Raw genomic sequence first — 17,719 nt, forward strand, 5'->3', positions numbered from 1 at the left:
AAGTTACTAAGCATTGAGGGTGAATGAGACTTTGCTCTGCTTGCGCTGCCATTCAACAGACTGCACAGAGGAAGATCCGGGAGATCGTTCGGCAGGTCAAACACCAGGAACAAAAACACCAGCAGGGCGCCGCTGTGCCGCCGCAACACTCCAAGTGACCAGCCGGGTGGCTCCAGCGGGCTCCAGCCAATGAATGTAGCCCTCCCAAATAACGGAAAGAGACTTATCGAGACAAAGGCCAAGGCTGAGGGGGGACATGCAGGGCAGACCAGCAGCACCGGGATCAAAACCAAAGAACTTCACTAGGTCGGAAAACAAGTGAGAGCCAAAGGCTGAGGGCATTGTGTGCACTGCCAGCCCTGTAAGAGTAGATAGATTGGGAGAAATCGTACTGACATCAATAAAAAAAGACCAAAAAAAAAACACAAAAAAAACAATAGAAGTAAAAAAGAAAGGTGGGAAATGGCAGAGATTTGTTGTCTGTTCACAGTTCAAAAGAGAATAAACAGGAAGTAGTACATCGCCCTGCATTATGTTCAATTCTGATCAGACTAACTTAGGCCTAACAAACAGAACAGAGAAAGCAACTGTATTAACACGAGCGCATTTGAGACATTATGACTAATTACAAGTGATGGTAGATATCTTATGTGGAGACTTAGTTCCTTAGCAGTATTAATGCAGAGTTTATATTGTTACGCGCCGACGCCGCTGTTGTTTTATTGACCAAAGTGACAGCGCCACCGGTGTCCTTTTTATGATTTTGCTGGTTTCTCTTGAGATTGATTGTTCATATTTTTGGCCACTGATTTCATTAAGAAGCCCCCAATGAGTAACTTTAGTCCAAGAATTTTGATTTGATTTTTGATTTTTTCTGTTTTTTTGTTTATTTAGAAGGAGAGCGAGTGATGGTGGCCGCCTTCTCTGGAGAGTTAGTTGGTTAGGATGATTCATATAGAGAAGGTAGTGCGACTTGGTGTAGTTTGGATGATTTCGCTCGATTTCAGGATACATTTTTTCAGTTTTTTTGGCCACTGATTTGAAAAAACCCCAGAGTAAATATCGTGAATGGATCTGAGTCTTTCTAACAAGCCTGTGCGTGTGTGTGCGTGTGTGTGCGTGTGTGTGCGTGTATGTGCGTGCGTGTGTGTGTGTGTGTGTGTGTGTATGTGCGTGTGTGTGCGTGCGTGTGTGTGTGTGCGTGTGTGTTCGTGTGCGTGCGTGTGTGTGTGTGTGCGCGTGCGTGCCAATGCAAAGGATAACGTCCCTTTGAAATGTTTCTCCACATTCATAATCTTGTTCATCTTTTCCTCTCATGGCTTTCTTTCCTTTTTCACTCTGCTCTCTTTTTCTCATCACTCTCTCTCATCAGGTGTGGTATTTTCTTAAACGATAGAGCTATTTGTGTTTTCTGTAGCCTTTTGATAACGTTGAACTGACTGCCACTATCGCCACAGAGGTTAAATGCAGCAGAGAGATTTTTTTTTTTACCAGTAAGCTGGCATCATTTTCATGTGAGTATATCTATATTTGTGCTTGTTGTCCTAATTTTAAGTAGAAGAAGAAAAAAAAATCAACCTGATGCTGCTAAAGGCAAAATCCTTGAAGATCTGAGCAGAAATTGACGTCTTAAATAGAAAAAAAAAAATCTTTTTGAATGTGCACCGCCACACGTTTGGCCTTATGAGAGAGTCACGGTCGGGCCGGCAGAACATGTGAGCTGAGGTCCCGGGGGTCAGGGGTCAGGGGGTCTGGCGTCTGGGGTTAGAGGCATGGGGGTCGGGGTGGCAGTGAGGAAAGGTCGGAGGTTGAGGAGGAGGTGGTGGTGGTGTTGGGGGGGTGTTTTACAGGGAGGCACCGTATGACCTGAGGTACACGCACCCACGCAGACCGTGGCCGCGCTCGTCTCTAACCCTCTCGTTTGTCAGGGAGCTTTGTAAAATGGCATGACAGCTGTGAATGTACGATATGCAGCCTTTTAGAATCACCCCCTGACGTGTCCGGCACAGACGCACATCGTCCTCTCACTCCTTTTCTTGTCAACTTAAAAACGTGTCGTCGTTGTTGCGTTTTTGTTTTTTTAGAGGGGGGAGGGGGGAGCTGAGGGGGCCACTCGAAGAGAGTGTCTTTGCTGGACACGCAGGTCCTGGTGTCCCTTTGTGCTTTACTTTGGAGACCGTGGAAGCTTGTTGCCTTATTTTGTCACCTTTCACCCATCAGCTTCATCTTCCAGATGCAAGGTTAATGCCAATACGCACAGCTTCCTCCGTGTGTGTGTGTGTCTGCTTGTGTGCATGTGCGTGTATATATATACATATATATATAAAAAGAGAGAGTAATATTTATGAATCTATTTTTTCCTATTTTGTGATGAGAGCTATTGATAAGAAACAAAAGAAAACAAAGTCTTTTTCTTTTTTCCTCAGTGGGACACTGCCATATTATTTTGAAGGGAAGTGTTTTATTTTCTTGAAATCTAGACTATGAATAATAATATAAAACCTGAAAAAAATGGGAGAACAAATAAGTGAACCACCGCATAACTTTGGTCAGGATGTGAACAGTGCGCATGTTAGTATTGTGATCTACCTCAGGCTTCAGGGTACCTCAGTCCAATCTTTCATTTGCCCTTTTACCACATTTTGTATGCCTTGTTAACTGATCATTTTGAGCGTTTTTATTTTCTCTTTTTTAATAAACAAAAGAAGTGAAAAGATTTACAATAATCTCTAAACTCTTCAGGTCCAGTTGACTAGTGATGATGGCAGAGGATTTCTGCAAAACTTTGTAACCTTGTCGGCGAGTCTGTCAGACTGTCTGACTGGACGCCGGTCAACCTGTTACTGCTACACGTTAAAAGTATTTCCGAATTGGTTTTGCTAGAGAGGAGTGGAGAGCAGGATCCGAGGCGTCACACACCTGCGCCATGCAGCTCCCAACAGGGATGTTGTATACCGATTTCATCATGGAAGTAAGAACCAAATACAAATCCCACCATAGAAGCAGAAAGTAAACAACTGTACCTCCTGTTTTTCCCAACTGTACCTCCAGATTTTGCGAGTGTTTTAATAGTAATGAAGTTTATTCACTTGTGGTAAATGATTTTTTTATAACCCAACCCAATCGTACCAGCTCTATTTGATAACAGCATACTCTGGGGTTGATTTGAAGAAAACATGAAGCTGCAAAAATACACTGACAGGACTCTTGAACATGGTGTAATACTCTACAGTAGTCCTCTGTGTAGAATGTAGAACAACTGTAGTCGATGAAATGTCACTGTGTATGACGCGGTAAGTGTATATCTGTAAAAGTTGTCATATCTGTAAACAGTCACACTTAAATGCATCATTTTATGTCTCTAGCACTTACCAGTCTGCATCTGCATTGTGAGAGATGGCGGGTGAATGTTAGAGTGTTGCAGCTTTTCCCTCAAAGCGGACCTCTGAACGCTCGTCTTGTCCATCCAGCGGTTGTGTTTGTGCTGTACGTTTGAGAATTACCTCTCAGAATCCAAGGCTGACTTAAGTTACTAAAACGAAAAATAGGGGAGAACAATGATGGTTGAACGTTAAGGGTTCTGGCAAACTTTCATAAAAAAAAGAAATCGAAAAAGACGAATGAACTGGCTGGTGAACGATGTGTCGTCGAGTTAAGAAGTGTCTCATGTGGCGATACCTCCTCCTGGCTGTAATCGGTTCAGATCTCATGTGGCTGTTGACGGGTTGGGACTAGAGCTGGAGTTGGACCACACAAATCAGATCAGCAAACCAGACGATGACGGTTAATTCCCTATTCTCACACTTTTACTGATTTGCTAACGTTTACTAGACTAAAGCCAAATGTAGTTTAAAATAACGTCTGGTTATCTGCTGAAAATATGGCTTAAAAAAAGACAGATCTTCACGATTTTGTTATTAAATTGACATATAACTGCTTGGAAGCCATTTGTCCTTTGGACCACTTACAGCCAAGGAGGTATCAGAAGTAGAACAGGCAAAAGGTTAAACTTGTGGAGTCAGAAAGGAGAGAGATAGAGATGTGCTCGAACCTTGCGAGTCGTCTCTCGAACGTTCGACTTCTCCGTGTTGGGTCTCGAGTGTGTTTTTTTGTCTTGGAGATCTTGAACGACGCGAAAGCCGACTTGGAAAGCGGCGTTTTGGTTTTTGGGTTGTCACGCGAGGCAGGCGAGGGTTGGTTTGTCCTCGTGAACACACACACTAGCACTGCTAAAATGGTCTAAAAAAAAAGGTCTATCAAACTCACACAATGCCTGAGGCCGTTTCAGCAGGAGGCCTTCCCACAGCCAGTACAGTACCTCATACTGGTCTACAGCTCACCAGTACCTGATGACATCATACCCTGACTTTACCTTACCCACGCAAACGCAGCACGGTGCTTCTACTCCAGCCATAAAGCGTCGACTCCCGCCGCTATCGTCGTTGGTCCGCTTCACTGCAGTAGGACGTGTACGTGTGTGTGTGTGTGTGTTTGTGCGTGTGTCTCGGAGTAAAAGCGTTTCACAGTAGCACCGCAAGTTGTTGTTTGTCGCTCGCTTTGTAAAGGTCCGTTTGACTGTATAAGACATCAGGACTGGGTCTTGTCAGAGTGGAGCAGTGTTCAATTCAAAGCTCTTTGGGTGCAGAGGACTGATCCATGTCTCTAATCTTCAGGCCTCTGTCTCACTTGTGTTTTTATTTTATTTTTTTTAGCTATTTAAGCCTCAGGCAGGGAGGTTCAAGGTTCAGCTTCCAGTGCGATTTGCAGAGAGCGGAGATTCCACTCTGAACCCGACTGCCACCGCGCCGACCAACAGCGCGCCGAGGCGAAACTTGACGAAAAAAACGATAGCGATCTTTAATTTTCTTCCAAGGACTGGTGTTTCTAAGTTTTGTGAAGTGTGCTAGGCATTATTAATCAATACCAGATAACAAGTACACACACGTCACATGGGTGCACAGTGTTGTTTGTCATTACACATTGGTGGTTGAATAGTTTTTGTTTCTGGTGATCTGGTTTTCTTGTCATTTACACTGATTTAATAATATAGTCTGGAGAAGTAGTTGGGATTCTTTGCTTTTATATTCATTCCTGTTAGATCACCAATACTAGCTGTTAAATCGTGGTTTAAAAAAAAATAAAATCCTAGTATGCATTTTTGAACAGATTTGGGAAGCAGTATGACAAATTAATACGATAGATATGATTGACAGGAGGGATGGTCGTATCCAGGTCTCCTCGTATCCAGACTGAAGTAAATAGAAGGCATTTCAACACCATCCAAACAAAAAACGCGAGCATGGATTAACTGAGGAATGATGATGTCACTGTCCGGTCAGATGTATGCAGAACCACAGCAGTGTTTTTTTGTCCTTGAATGAGCGAAAAACACAAAGCATCGCATGAGACTGTCATAGGCTCTAACACCTACCACACTGTTCAATGGCTTTAGAAGGGGATCCATTACCTGTGTTTCACCATTAGATACCTTGTGTTCCTCAGCAAGGTCACGACCCTTAAACATCCTACATTTCCCATGAGCCAACAGGTCCAAAACACCTCAAGGTAAAACTGGTGACCGTGTGCTGGACAGAAATATGATCCATGTCTAATACATCTGAATGGATCCATGCCTTTCTGGTAACAGCTATACTGTTGTATTGAGTTGTGAGTTGAACTGTATTGCTGACCAACCTGGATCTGAGCAATAAAGAATATTTGAAAGAATGTTTTGCGGTTCCTGATTTTTATTCACCTCTTCCATTTAAGTTGCAACATTGTACATCATCTCACATACAAGAAAAACACAATGAAACAATACTGATGTGACCAAAGATAAATACATTCTGAAGGCTGAAAAAGACAGAAGAGTTAAAACAACATGGAGGCGTAAACAACAAGAGGCCTCACTCGGTACATCTTAGTGTATACTTTATAGAAAAAGGTCCCCATTTTGATTTCTTAAGTATGTGTTAAATGGCCACGAATAATTCCTATTAATAGTTTTGGAGGTATATTCAAGCCTTTAATCGGAGTATAATCAAAGATTGAACTTGTAAATGTACTGACTGGTTGGCTGCACAATTCAATATAGGGAAACAAGGGAAGACTAAAATCAAAGTACAGGTGATATGATTGTCAATGTACGATAACATCACACTTGAAGAATAAAGCTCCAACGCCAAGATTTTGCGTATATGCTTGCAAACAATCATTTCAGTTACAGAGACGATTCCAAAACAATCCTCCAACGATCCATTTCCACTGCTTGTCCGTGTGTGAGGTAGTTTGTTTGAAAGCATCTACATCTGCATGATCTACCCGCAGGCACTTAAACGCCTCACCTGCAGTAGCGAGAAATCTACCTCCATTCTTTCCTTTTACAAAGATACTGTAAACACGTATACAAATACACCGAGTTCACAGATGTTGTGGCAAAAGACGTAAAAACATTTGGCAACACAAAACAGTCCCTTTAAATCCCACTGGGGCCAGTTCTTCCATTTTCTACAACGCTTTCTCCCCTCAAAAGGGACTCGAGTTGACGTAAAGTTCACTGTCAAAGTCATAGAAAAAGCCCTTAGTTATCCTTTAAATGATGGTTGAGATGGCTGATGCTGATGCTGATGCTTCCACACAGCCTGTCATCTTACGAATCACTCAACCAGATGCACTTTATGCACTGGGTTCATTGAGTTTCTTAGATTTGAACAAACTGTCACTCTTGTGGCTTAAAGCCGTTTTCACACCTGCAACCACCGGAGCTCGAGGTTTGATATTTGGTTTAGATGATTTCAAAACTGCATTAAAAGGATGTGCGACAAGTTGTGACGCATTTCACACGGGTGGTATGAACATTTAGCTGGGATCTGAGAGCTCTGATGAAGAGTTGACCCTGGCTCATGGGAGTAAGTAGAGAGCTCATACTCGTCTAAACCGACTACAGCGGACGTTTGGTGTGTGTGGGTGTGAAAACGCCCTAAGACAAGTTTCTTTGTAAAGCCTGATAAAGGAGGAAGGGTCCAGCGGTTCAGTACGCAGCCCAAAGTCTCTGAAAAAGACAAGAAACAACTTTCTGCAACTGTTAACACGTATAGAAACCAGTTCAGAGAAACTGTCGGGTGTGACGCAAGTAAGGAAGCAGGCAAATTACAAATTAAGAAAGAGTTGGTACGCTTGGAAGAATAGAACAACTGAGTCAATAACCAACAAAGAGGATATTAAAGTGAGAGTCCAGTGGAAAAGTTTCTTTAAGAGGAAAAAAGGTCCACGAGTGACAGCTAACTTTTCTTCCATGTTTGTTCCCTGTCCAAGGTCAGCAGGTGTTCAGGCAGAGGTGCATGGATGGACAGTGAGGAGGAGGAGTTGGGAGACCAGGTAAGAGGCTGATAACTTGTGAGGGGTAACTGGTGGTCATGTGGATGGAGATCGCCCCGGGATAAGATAGCGTTCCTCGGAATTTACAGCTGCTGTAGCCGGAATGAGGCTGTGAAAGTGTGTTGCTACGGGGGCTGCGACCTTTCCACCTCTAGGTCTTCCCACAGCTCCTGCAGAGGTTTCTTGAGTCCCCAGTCTTTGTGTCCACGGCTCTGCTAAACAGGCAGCGACAGGCGTTCAGAGGCCAGGTAATGCATTCATCCCCGAGGTCAACTCACTGGATCTTCTTCTCTGTGACGAGCCCGTTCTGCTGCGTCTCGTCCAGTTTGAGTTTCCTCTGGCTGTAATGGCGGATGATGGCTCCGGGCAGCAGGGCCACGCAGGCTATGGCCAGCAGCTGGAGCAGGCGTTCCCAGGAAAACAGGTCGTCCAGGGAGGACACCTCGGACAGCATGACGCCCGTCTGCACGCAGATGAAGTTGTACGGCAGGAGGCCTGCGGGAGCAAACAGCAGATCACAGGAAGCAGCTACGGTCACACATTATCTGCAGTAAGATGAGGAATGTTCTGGAATTTAGGACATGCTTTCCATGTGAGGAGCGAGTAAGAAGGTCTGCGGACACAGATCCTGAGAAATTTATTTATTCAGCCCCTTTTTTTCCGCTTCCTCTTACATCACATGTCACTGTAGCCATGTGAAAATCATCTCCAATCAAACTGAATTGTCCGCAGGAAGGAGCAGGTCATCCCTCTGTGCTTACCGATCAAGACGGAGCCGAAGAAGAAGGTGATGGGGATGTTGACGATCGGGGCGGACATGTTTAGAAACCAGTTGGGAGTCATGGGAAAGAATCTCAGGAAGAGCAGGAAGAAGAACAAGCAGTCCTGGTTGTCCTCCACCTCAGAGAGAGAGAGACAGACAGGAACGACGTTAGAGGTCTTTTATGTGGTTTGAGGGAAACAGACGCATGTTTACGCTCCTAATTCCCCTCTTTGACAAGACAGCAACCCTTGTTCCTTATGTCAGAACGAAAACCTCCAACGTGGACTGACAACAGTCACACTGATACACCAAGTTTGTATCTTATCAACGTGCACGTAACAAGGTTCAGCTCTTTGTAGCTTCTCCTCGACTTTGACCCTGGTGAGAAAGAAGCTAAACTAAATCTCTCATTCTGTGCTTACGGCCCTCTATGTGTTCTAATAGAGCGCCGAAGATCTGAAGTCTGTACAGGTCAGGTCTTTCTTTGCAGTAGCGGGACAATAGCAGAGCTTCTTTACCTTCTTCTGTAGCATTGAAACTTTATCAGGGAAGAGGTTGATGATGTAACGCTTCCCGAAGGCTTGAGACAGCAGGTAGCACGTGGTGGAGCCCACAGTGGTGAGCACACACGCCAACACCAGCCCATGATGCAGTCCAAATATAGCTCCTGCTAGAATGTTCTGCACAACGACATGACAAGAAGACATCTGAGCCATATCACAGCTGTGACACTTACACACATGGAGAAGGAGAGGAAAACTATACTACAACAAACACGCAAAAAACTCGTAACTAACAATCAAATAATAAGCATTACAGCTATTTTAGGGAAAATTGTACTTAGAGGTCAACTATTCTCAAAATCCAAAGATGGAAAGCAAAGACTGTGCTGTCAGAGCGCTGAAGGAGATCTGTCACTCATCTGAGAACACCATGTCTCCACCTTACCAGGAACGAGGATCCAGGAATGGCGAAGGACTGCTTGTAGAGGTAGGCGCTGCAGAAGAGGAGCAGCACGTATCCAGTGTGCTCCGTCTTATAGAACTGCAGCAGCTCAGCCAGTTCCCTCAGCTCCTCCAGGTCCGAGGGGAACTTTAACCTACCAGAGCAGCAACACAACAGTCTCAACAATAACGTACAATATGCAGATATATACTATTATTAATTATACAACAGGCTACTTCAAATTAAATTAAATAGTAGATTAAAGATGGTTTGATTGATTCAAAATTGTATATTGCACTAATCACTGAGTAAGAAAGCAAACCAATAACTAATATTATACTAATATTTACAGTATAAAGTTACAAAGTAAAAAATATGTCATCATTCTAACCCTAGTAACTTTTAAAGGGCGCTTGCCACTATTTTTTTTTTGACATTTTGTAGGGATGTTATTACTTTAAATATCTGATGTAAGGTATTTGCTTTATTTTGTAGTTTTGAGTATAGTTCGTTGATTGAGCAGATACGGAAGACTTTAACACCGTTCTTTATAATGACTACTTTAAACACTGTTGTCTTGTCTGGCTAAGAGGCTAAACGTCATCCACCTGCTTGGTTCTTCTTCTGCCGTTTCCACATTCTCGGGTTCGGTACCGGGCTCCGGACGGCGTCGGGGTCCGGCGGGCAGGTGCAACGACAGTAAATAGAGGTAGAAAGTAGCTGCAGCAACCACGGCGGTAAGTCCGACAACGGAGCGCATATTCGGTGTGATTCAACACGTTTCAACGACATATATGACTGTTTGTGTACAGCACGACTGGCGGAAAGAAACACTGCAGTTACGTCACATCCGTTAAACGCTGAGTACTGACGTGTTGTCATATTTGCAAATTATACATTAAATTAAATATTATTTTAAGAATAATTCGACATATATGTGATAGTACAGGCTACTCCAAAGTAGTTTATCTGTGTAGTAACAAAGCAGATAGGCAAAAAGAGAATGAAATTCCAGGTCACACAGTTGCGGAACTGCCCATGTTGTGTGCTAACGAGTGACCATGTTATCTGGTGACTATACCCTGAAGGGGCCCGCAGTGTTGATGTCAGGAAGACAATATTTAGTTGTCCCGCGATTTGCCTTGTATTTTTCCTTTATAAATTGAAATTAAAACAGATATATCAGAAAATCGTTTGGGGATAGGATAAATGGGTAATTCATTAATCTAATGTAAATTGTATTCTAATAGATGCCAATGAAGCTACAGCATAAAAAACACCTATAAAAGCCTTTATATGTATATATAAACATGTTGGAATGGCTACCGTCAATGAAGCAATGAAGTCACTAGCTAACATGGCCACTCGGTAAACCCAGAACACCAGTCGAAAGTAGATGAGGTCTGTGCTGTGGTTATTCGTTAAAACTTAGGTGGAGCTCAAAGAAAAGTGTGAGAAAGGTGATGGAGCCCCGCCAGCGGTAGATACAAAGTTCACCCGCACAGCAAAGGCAGCGGTCAGTGTTTGGAGTGGTTTGATCATGGCGCAGTACCGTCGTGTTTCGGGGTCTGTGGGTTTGATTACGCTTATCAATCCGCCTGTCAACGCACTCAGGTGAGCTGATCACGACAGTTTAAATGCACACAGAGTTAAGATCATCTATAGATCGCAAAACGTAATGTACTCGTGTAGAGAAAAACTGAATTTTGCACATAAATCAACCAAGTATACCATAAAAGCATTAATCATCTGCGATATTTTGATGGTAAGAACTGTTGCATTAACTTCTAGCTGACCCATTTAAAAAACCAAAAAAGTGTACTGCAGATAAATATCTAATCTGAGTCGTAGTGTGTTAAATAGCGCCGCCTGCTGGCTCGGACTTTACACTGAATACTGCTAACTTGGGAGTTCTATTTTTCACATGAGCCAATGTCCATTACAAAATACATCTTTGATGGTTTGTAGGATGTGAATCTCAGTTTCTGTGCTTTAAAAGCGCACCTCAAACCTGACTTTTTATTGTCTACTACAGAATCAAACTGAAATACAGCAAATACAGTTAAAAAATAATGTAAACAAACATTTCACCCTAACATTTTTGAATGTCTTTCAATGGATTGGTGATTGTGCCTTCTGTCTTGAATTATAAAAGACAGTTTGATCGTGAAAGTCAGGTGATATGTAACATAACATCAAATAGAACAAGCATTCACAATGTTTTATAACAGCATGCTCATTGTTATGTCTTCAGATGCTTTCGTCAATAAAAATACACAGTAACAGTCCCATATAAAGCCATATCTTTTTTATGCAGTGCCAAGGTGAGGCAGGGCATCGTTGACACTGTGCAGAGGGCCCTCGGGGACTCTGAGGTGAAATCTGTGGTCATCTGTGGCCAGGGTGGAGTATTCTGTGGGGGTAAGGACAATCTTTCTCCCTGTAATATTACACAAGTGGTACAGCTCAGTCTTCAATTGTCAAAGTTTCCTTCCGAGGGCCTCAGCATGCACTCACATAGGGGAAACATTATTATTCTTAACTTTTGACTTTCTTGGTCGAATGTAACAGATTACATCATCACTTTGTGTTTGTGCATCAGGTGCAGACATCAAGGAGTTTGGTGGACTCATGACTGGGCCTCCGTTGATACCGATGATCCACTCCATAGAGGCTGTAGACAAGCCGGTGGTGGCGGCCATAGAGGGAGTGGCTTTAGGCGGAGGTCTGGAGGTGGCACTTGGCTGCCACTATCGCATTGCACATGCCAAAGTTAGTATAGTGCACACTTCAGATACAATTAACTTTTCGGTGTTAAAGTGAGTCTTTGTCAACTAACTGTGCTCTGTTCATTCATTAAACTCTGTGTGTGTGTGTGCTCTCAGGCTCGGCTGGGCCTCCCAGAGGTGACTCTGGGCCTACTGCCAGCTGCAGGGGGATCCCAACGTCTGCCCAGGCTCATTGGTGTCCCAGCTGCATTAGACCTCATCACTACAGGTAGTACAGTGAGATTAAACTACACTCACTCTTTCTAGAGCTAAAACTGATAAATGTCAAGAATCTGTCAGCTTAATGTTTGTTTGGGTGTGTGTGATAATAATGAAAATCAGTTATGTTGCCATGGCAGAGCAGCCAATGGACCACCAGATTAATAGGGTGGTATTTTACTCTGATGACCAGCAGGGGTCAGTATGTATTCAGTTGTGCCTTATGCAGCTCCAGAAAAGTGTGCTGTCCTCAAGATCAGAATATGTACAATTAATTTCACTGGATACCATTGATCCTGTTGTGTTGTGGGTGTGTCCAACAGGTCGTCATGTGACTGCTGCTGAGGCACTGAGACTGGGAATAGTGGATGAGGTCACCAATCAGAACACAGTGGACGTAGCTGTGAAGTTTGCTCTGAGTGTTGAAGGTGAGACGTAAAGGACACTGGAGTCACTTTTTATTTTTAAATGTTAGAGGAAGGTAGAAATTCACTCCTTGACTCATATGTTAGATAAGTCTGACCTCAGTAAGTGTCTGCATATAGGCTGCGAAAGTCAAAGGAAGCAGAAGACACACTCTCAGTTCCTGCACCACATCGGCTATTAATGTTTCATGGCTCTTTCAGATGTGCTCTGATGTCTTCACTGAGTTAACTGTATTATTCAGAAGGGCGAATAGGGACAAACATTCTTAGAATATGAATCACGGGCCCTGGCTCGTCATTTACTGAGACAAGGAAAGCCCCTTACTCCTGGATCAGAGGGATTGAGCCTCCATATGGACGGCTAAAGCGTGACATTCTCAGCCTGTGTAAAACATTAATACACCCAGATCAGCTACACAGTGACATTTTGATAGACAGACCTGCCAGTATAACATGGGTTCATCCAGTTCTCAGTAAAAAAAAAAGAAGAAGAAGATTGATCCAGTTTTGATTTGTTTTTGTCTATGTTGTTTTCCACTCATGAATGATGTTCATTCATTCAAGGTTACAGCTCACACTCCTGTATCCTCTCTCAGAAAGAAAACCGATACACATCACAACCACCTTTTGTGTGCAACCAATACAAGATCTTTGCTGATCATAGCGAACACAATACATTCAGTGTAGTTCCAGCAACACACACACTCTTTGCTCCTGCAACCACATTAACTGGAAAAAAAACATTTGTGGTATGAATTGAAAGTTTATATGGAATTCAAACTTTGTTGTTGTTGTCAAAATGCTTTAGATGGAAGAGCACATCACATATTAAAGAAATGCTGGTGCAGGCATTAAATCCTAATTGTTTTTATGACACACTGTAAAAGTGTATGGAGTCCTATTACAGGTAATTTCTTATCCAGCCACTCACAGAAGTATCTATATGCATCCCAGTACACAGAGCTGGAGTCCTGAGGATGGAGCCGGTTGAGTTCATGTGAATTGTGTTTGTGAACGTTTATACTCAGATCCTGCGACTTTTGCAGATCTCACAATAAATGTGCAAAATGTCACTGATCCAAAGATGACCTCACCGTCTTTATTGTGTTTGTCCCCACAGCTTGGCCAAGATAAGTTTGGAGTGGGAGAGGAAGTGTAGCCGGTGCAGTGTGTCAAGCTAAAGGCCTAGAGTGAACTGAAACCTGTGGAGGTCTTGATACTCTTGTCTTGAGTTGATTAGAAAGCGTGTTACATGACCGGATTTATGCAACAAAGGCGCCTTATATAATGTGAGTGTCATGCCCAGCCAGTCAGCCAATAAAGAGAAAAATTCTATTCTTTCCCGTCCAACACACAGATCTAAGCCTCATCTATTTCCTGTTCCTACAGTAGTTACAACATCTGCCCCCTGCATCTGTCAGATCAACCAGGCTTCCCCCTACTCAACAAATCCTTCCACACAGCTCAACCATTTACAGATTAACCACTGCAATAATGCTTTCTTCATGTACACACATGTAGCACACTGCAGCGCCATACAGCATCACACTAATACTTATATTAGTATTGACTGAAGCCAATCTGGAATGCAGCAGTACTATGAATTCTTCTTCCCTGAGATATTGACACAAGCATAGCCAGTTTGTTGCACGAGGACCTCAGCGGTGACCACAGATCTGATCCCGTTGCTATCCCTTTAAGCTTCGCCATGGTGACCCAGTTTCTACCTCAGACCCTTGTCTGTGTCTAACTCAGTGTAGCTGTGAAGAGATCCCAAGACCGTCTCCTATAATCATATCAGAGGAGACAAGGAAGAGAACCAAGATTCTTCTAACAAGGTTTTGAATGGACGTCCGCTTCGCTCACTGCTCCTCGCTTAGATTACTGCAGACAGAAAGTCTACTGCTGAAACTTTTGAGGTTCTAATATTAAATGTATTCATCTATTCAGCTTGGCATGTAAGGATTTGTCTGGTCTTGCTCGCTGGCTTGTAAATCCCAGACTGTCACTTTCCTTTTGTTCGCACACTCTGGAATTGACTAATTATGTTGCACAGAGCCAAGTTTTCTTCATTCTCTTACAGATGTTAGTCAAGGTGAGCAGTGACAGAGCACAAGCAGAGACTTTGTTTCAGGAAAAAGGGTCGAATACGTCTTTCATGTTGTGTCGTGCGCTGCGAGCTGTCTAACAATCGCCCTCCAGGGACAAATAAAGTTGAATTGAATTGTCAAAGCGTTGCTGTGAGAAGTTACTGGTTGAGTGGATGAGTTTGTCTGGAAAAACCAATTACAGCCTTTAGACTTTAGAAGAATAGCTACAATGATACTTATTAGGAAGCAGGATAGACACATGCAGTCAGGCTTGCACACAAAAATCACAAAACTGTTCTCCTGTGTCCTCCGTTTCAGGAAGGCAGCTGCATTCCCGTCGTCTGAGCACCACCCCGTGCCCGCGCCTCGACGACCTGGACGCCCTGTTTGAGGAGGTGATGCAGAGGGTGAAACAGAGCGCCCGCGGGGCCATAGCGCCTGTGGCGTGCGTCCAGGCGGTGCGGGCTGCTGCCACCCTCCCTTACCCTCAGGGCATGGAGCGGGAGAAGGAGCTGATGGCCTCGATCTTCCACTCAGGACAGGCCCGCGCCCTGCAGTACTGCTTCTTTGCTCAGAGGGCCGTGGGCAGGTGGAGCTTGCCCACTGGAGCCCGCTGGGACACGAGCGAGCCCAGGCCCGTCCGTAAAGCAGCCGTCATCGGTAAAGGGGCCTTTTTAAGTTGATGTCGTCCTAAATATCGATTAACACGAGTAGATCCTGGAGAGAAACTTGCTGTTTTAAAGTATGGCCTCATTTGCAGTACAGCTGGGTGTAAGTGGGTGAGCTCGCTCCTCTAAACAGGGAAGGAGCGTGTGTGTGTGTGTGTGTGTGACAGTGCAGCTACGGGGAGCTCAGCAGCTTGTGCGTTAAAAAATGCAAGCTTTGGAAAACCGTTTTTAGTTTATGCTGCCATATTTAAATCATTTACAGTCCCACATAGTGCATATTGCACAGAAAAAGTAGTTAAATTGCTTTTTAGAAGAGTGAAAAGAACATTATATAGATCAGTTCATAATTTTTCACATAATCATACATATTTTTGTCTCTATTTTTATCTATGTGTCTGTCTTGAGTTGTGCCAAATATCTGAACATGAGCAGAAAAAATTGCAGTAATAGCAAAAACAAATCACTTTGAATTAGTGTCTGATTGATGAATCTAAGGTCACTTCCTTTCATTTTCCTCCTGCTAGGTCTGGGGACGATGGGCAGAGGCATAGTTGTGGCTCTGGCCCAGACCGGGTTGTCTGTGGTTGCTGTGGAGTCTCAGGGGCAGCAGCTGGCCCAGGCAAAGCAGGCCGTGTCAGGCATGTTGGAGCGTGGAGCTCGCAGACGTGGGGTGGCTCCTCAACCGGATCTGGTCCGTTACACTCAGAGCCTCCGCGATGTAGCAGAGGCTGATCTGGTCATCGAGGCCGTGTTTGAAAACATGGCACTGAAGAGGGAGATCTTCAAGCAGCTGGATGCCGTGTGTAAACCCGGCACTTTGCTTTGCACCAACACGTCCGGACTAGATGTGGACCAGCTGGCGTCTCAAACCCGCCACCCTGAGCTGGTAGTGGGGATGCACTTCTTCGCCCCAGCCCATGTCATGAAGCTGCTTGAAGTGGTGTACGGGCCAAGGTCTTCCCCCCAGGCTGTGGCCACTGCCATGCAACTGGGCAAGAAAATGGGCAAAGTCAGCGTGGCTGTTGGTAATTGCAGGGGGTTTGTGGGGAACCGCATGCTGAAGCCATATATGGAACAAGCTAACTTCCTGTTGGAGGAGGGCGCCACTCCTGAGCTTGTAGACCAGGCGCTGGAGGAGTTTGGGTTTGCCATGGGGGTGTTCAGAATGTCTGACCTCTCTGGGCTGGATGTCGGCTGGAGGGTCAGACAAGCAGACGGTCTAACGGGCCCTGACGTAACTCCGGGGCAGCCGGAGAGAAGCCGCCAAGGCCGCAGGTACAGCCCGGTGGCAGATTTGGTCTGTGAGCAGGGACGGTTTGGTCAGAAGACAGGCAGAGGGTGGTACCAGTATGAAAAACCTGGAAGTCGGGAAGCCAAGTCTGATCCTTGGTTGCACAGCTTTCTGGAGGGATACCGGGCCCGGCACGGCCTGGTCGCACGGCGCATATCTCACCAGGAGGTCCAGGAGCGTTGCCTCTACACCATGATCAACGAGGGCTTTCGCATCCTGGATGAGGGTTTCGCCGCAGGACCTGAAGACATCGACACCATCTACGTGTCAGGCTATGGCTGGCCGAGGCACCGCGGAGGTCCCATGTTCTACGCCTCCATGGTGGGTCTGGCTCGGGTCCTGGAGAGGCTGGAGCATTACCACCAGGCTCACCCTGATGTGCCCTACCTGGAGCCCTGCAGCCTGCTCAGGAGGCTGGTGGCCTGCGGCAGCCCACCTGTCCACAAGTGGAGGGAGGTCATCAGGAGCCCCCACAGCCAGCTTTAGGGCTCAGCTTTAAGTCTCAGCTTTAAGTCTAAGCTTTAATGTCTTTTTAATGACGATGATCTTACATAGTGATGAAGCTGATTTTGGTCATTTGTAACACTAGTGGACACTGTAATACTTTGTGATTAACAGTCAAACTATTGCGCAATATCCAATTCCTATGCAAGTCTATGGAATGCAAATCAACCACAGCAGATACTTTAATTATTTGCATACGAATCAATATACTTCTTATGTTGATGTTGTGTGATTTCGTAATAGATTCTTGAAATCTATCACAATCTATATTATACTGTATATCTGTAACCTGATCTATAACATTTGGCCACATTAAAGACTCATTGTGATGAAGGAACCTCTTCTATTTATTTATCTTCTCTCTTGAGGGTGTTAGGGTGTGTGTGTGTGTGTGTGTGTCAGTCAGGTGTTTGTTGCTGACTCTGCTGTGGAGCTGAGGGACACACTCACAGCTTAAACTACTTTTGATCAAAATCAATATGGCTTGTTCTCTGGCAAAACTGGACGCAGACAGACAGACCGGCGCACTGAGCAGATGTTGGGGTCGCGCCACCTAGCGGCTGAAGCCTCCTGAAACTGAAATGTGGCGTTCTGCTCCATTTTGTGCTGGAGCTACAAACACTATCCCCGCGTTACACTTACACTCCTATGTGGCTGTGTGTGTGATCC

At 44.6% G+C, this 17,719-nt stretch overlaps 3 protein-coding genes across 4 annotated transcripts in view; 2 read left to right on the forward strand and 1 right to left on the reverse strand.

The window, feature by feature from the left end:
- The window catches only part of igf2bp2a (insulin-like growth factor 2 mRNA binding protein 2a), a 42,680-nt gene extending 36,953 nt beyond the window's left edge, over nucleotides 1-5,727 (forward strand). For both annotated transcript variants that reach the window (XM_076161908.1, XM_076161909.1), the window contains one exon: nucleotides 60-5,727. In XM_076161908.1, coding sequence (XP_076018023.1) covers nucleotides 60-158 — 99 coding nt within the window. In that variant the 3' untranslated portion in view covers nucleotides 159-5,727. The remainder of the gene's footprint in view (nucleotides 1-59) is intronic.
- Nucleotides 5,728-5,746: 19 nt separating this feature from the next.
- tmem41aa (transmembrane protein 41aa) lies at nucleotides 5,747-9,923 on the reverse strand. Its single transcript, XM_076161910.1, has 5 exons — nucleotides 9,694-9,923; nucleotides 9,089-9,239; nucleotides 8,659-8,820; nucleotides 8,139-8,277; nucleotides 5,747-7,872 (listed from the first exon to the last, which is right to left on the reverse strand). Exons 1-5 carry the CDS (start codon nucleotides 9,843-9,845, stop codon nucleotides 7,652-7,654), a joined length of 825 nt encoding a protein of 274 aa, XP_076018025.1. The 5' UTR covers nucleotides 9,846-9,923; the 3' UTR covers nucleotides 5,747-7,651.
- A 513-nt stretch (nucleotides 9,924-10,436) lies between these two features.
- Nucleotides 10,437-17,383, forward strand: ehhadh (enoyl-CoA, hydratase/3-hydroxyacyl CoA dehydrogenase). Its single transcript, XM_076162009.1, has 7 exons — nucleotides 10,437-10,699; nucleotides 11,403-11,506; nucleotides 11,688-11,857; nucleotides 11,971-12,082; nucleotides 12,396-12,500; nucleotides 14,906-15,247; nucleotides 15,780-17,383. The coding sequence occupies exons 1-7, from the start codon at nucleotides 10,626-10,628 to the stop codon at nucleotides 17,030-17,032; spliced, it is 2,160 nt and encodes a 719-aa protein (XP_076018124.1). The 5' UTR covers nucleotides 10,437-10,625; the 3' UTR covers nucleotides 17,033-17,383.
- The last annotated feature ends 336 nt before the right edge of the window (nucleotides 17,384-17,719 follow it).

This window comes from Genypterus blacodes, unplaced genomic scaffold, assembly GCF_046128005.1.
Source record: "Genypterus blacodes isolate CSIRO-AG114 ecotype Tasmania unplaced genomic scaffold, CSIRO-AGI_Gbla_v1 ptg000118l_1, whole genome shotgun sequence".
NCBI classification, from domain to species: domain Eukaryota; kingdom Metazoa; phylum Chordata; class Actinopteri; order Ophidiiformes; family Ophidiidae; genus Genypterus; species Genypterus blacodes.

Coding starts and splice junctions, on each gene's coding strand:
- ehhadh (XM_076162009.1), top strand. CDS start 10,626: ATGGCGCAGTACCGTCGTGTTTCGGGGTCTGTGGGTTTGATTACGCTT. Junction 12,501..14,905: donor GTTTGCTCTGAGTGTTGAAG/GTGAGACGTAAA, acceptor CCTCCGTTTCAG/GAAGGCAGCTGCATTCCCGT. Junction 15,248..15,779: donor CCGTAAAGCAGCCGTCATCG/GTAAAGGGGCCT, acceptor TCCTCCTGCTAG/GTCTGGGGACGATGGGCAGA.
- tmem41aa (XM_076161910.1), bottom strand. CDS start 9,845: ATGCGCTCCGTTGTCGGACTTACCGCCGTGGTTGCTGCAGCTACTTTC. Junction 9,240..9,693: donor GCAGAAGAAGAACCAAGCAG/GTGGATGACGTT, acceptor CTGCTCTGGTAG/GTTAAAGTTCCCCTCGGACC. Junction 8,278..8,658: donor TTTCAATGCTACAGAAGAAG/GTAAAGAAGCTC, acceptor TCTCTCTCTGAG/GTGGAGGACAACCAGGACTG.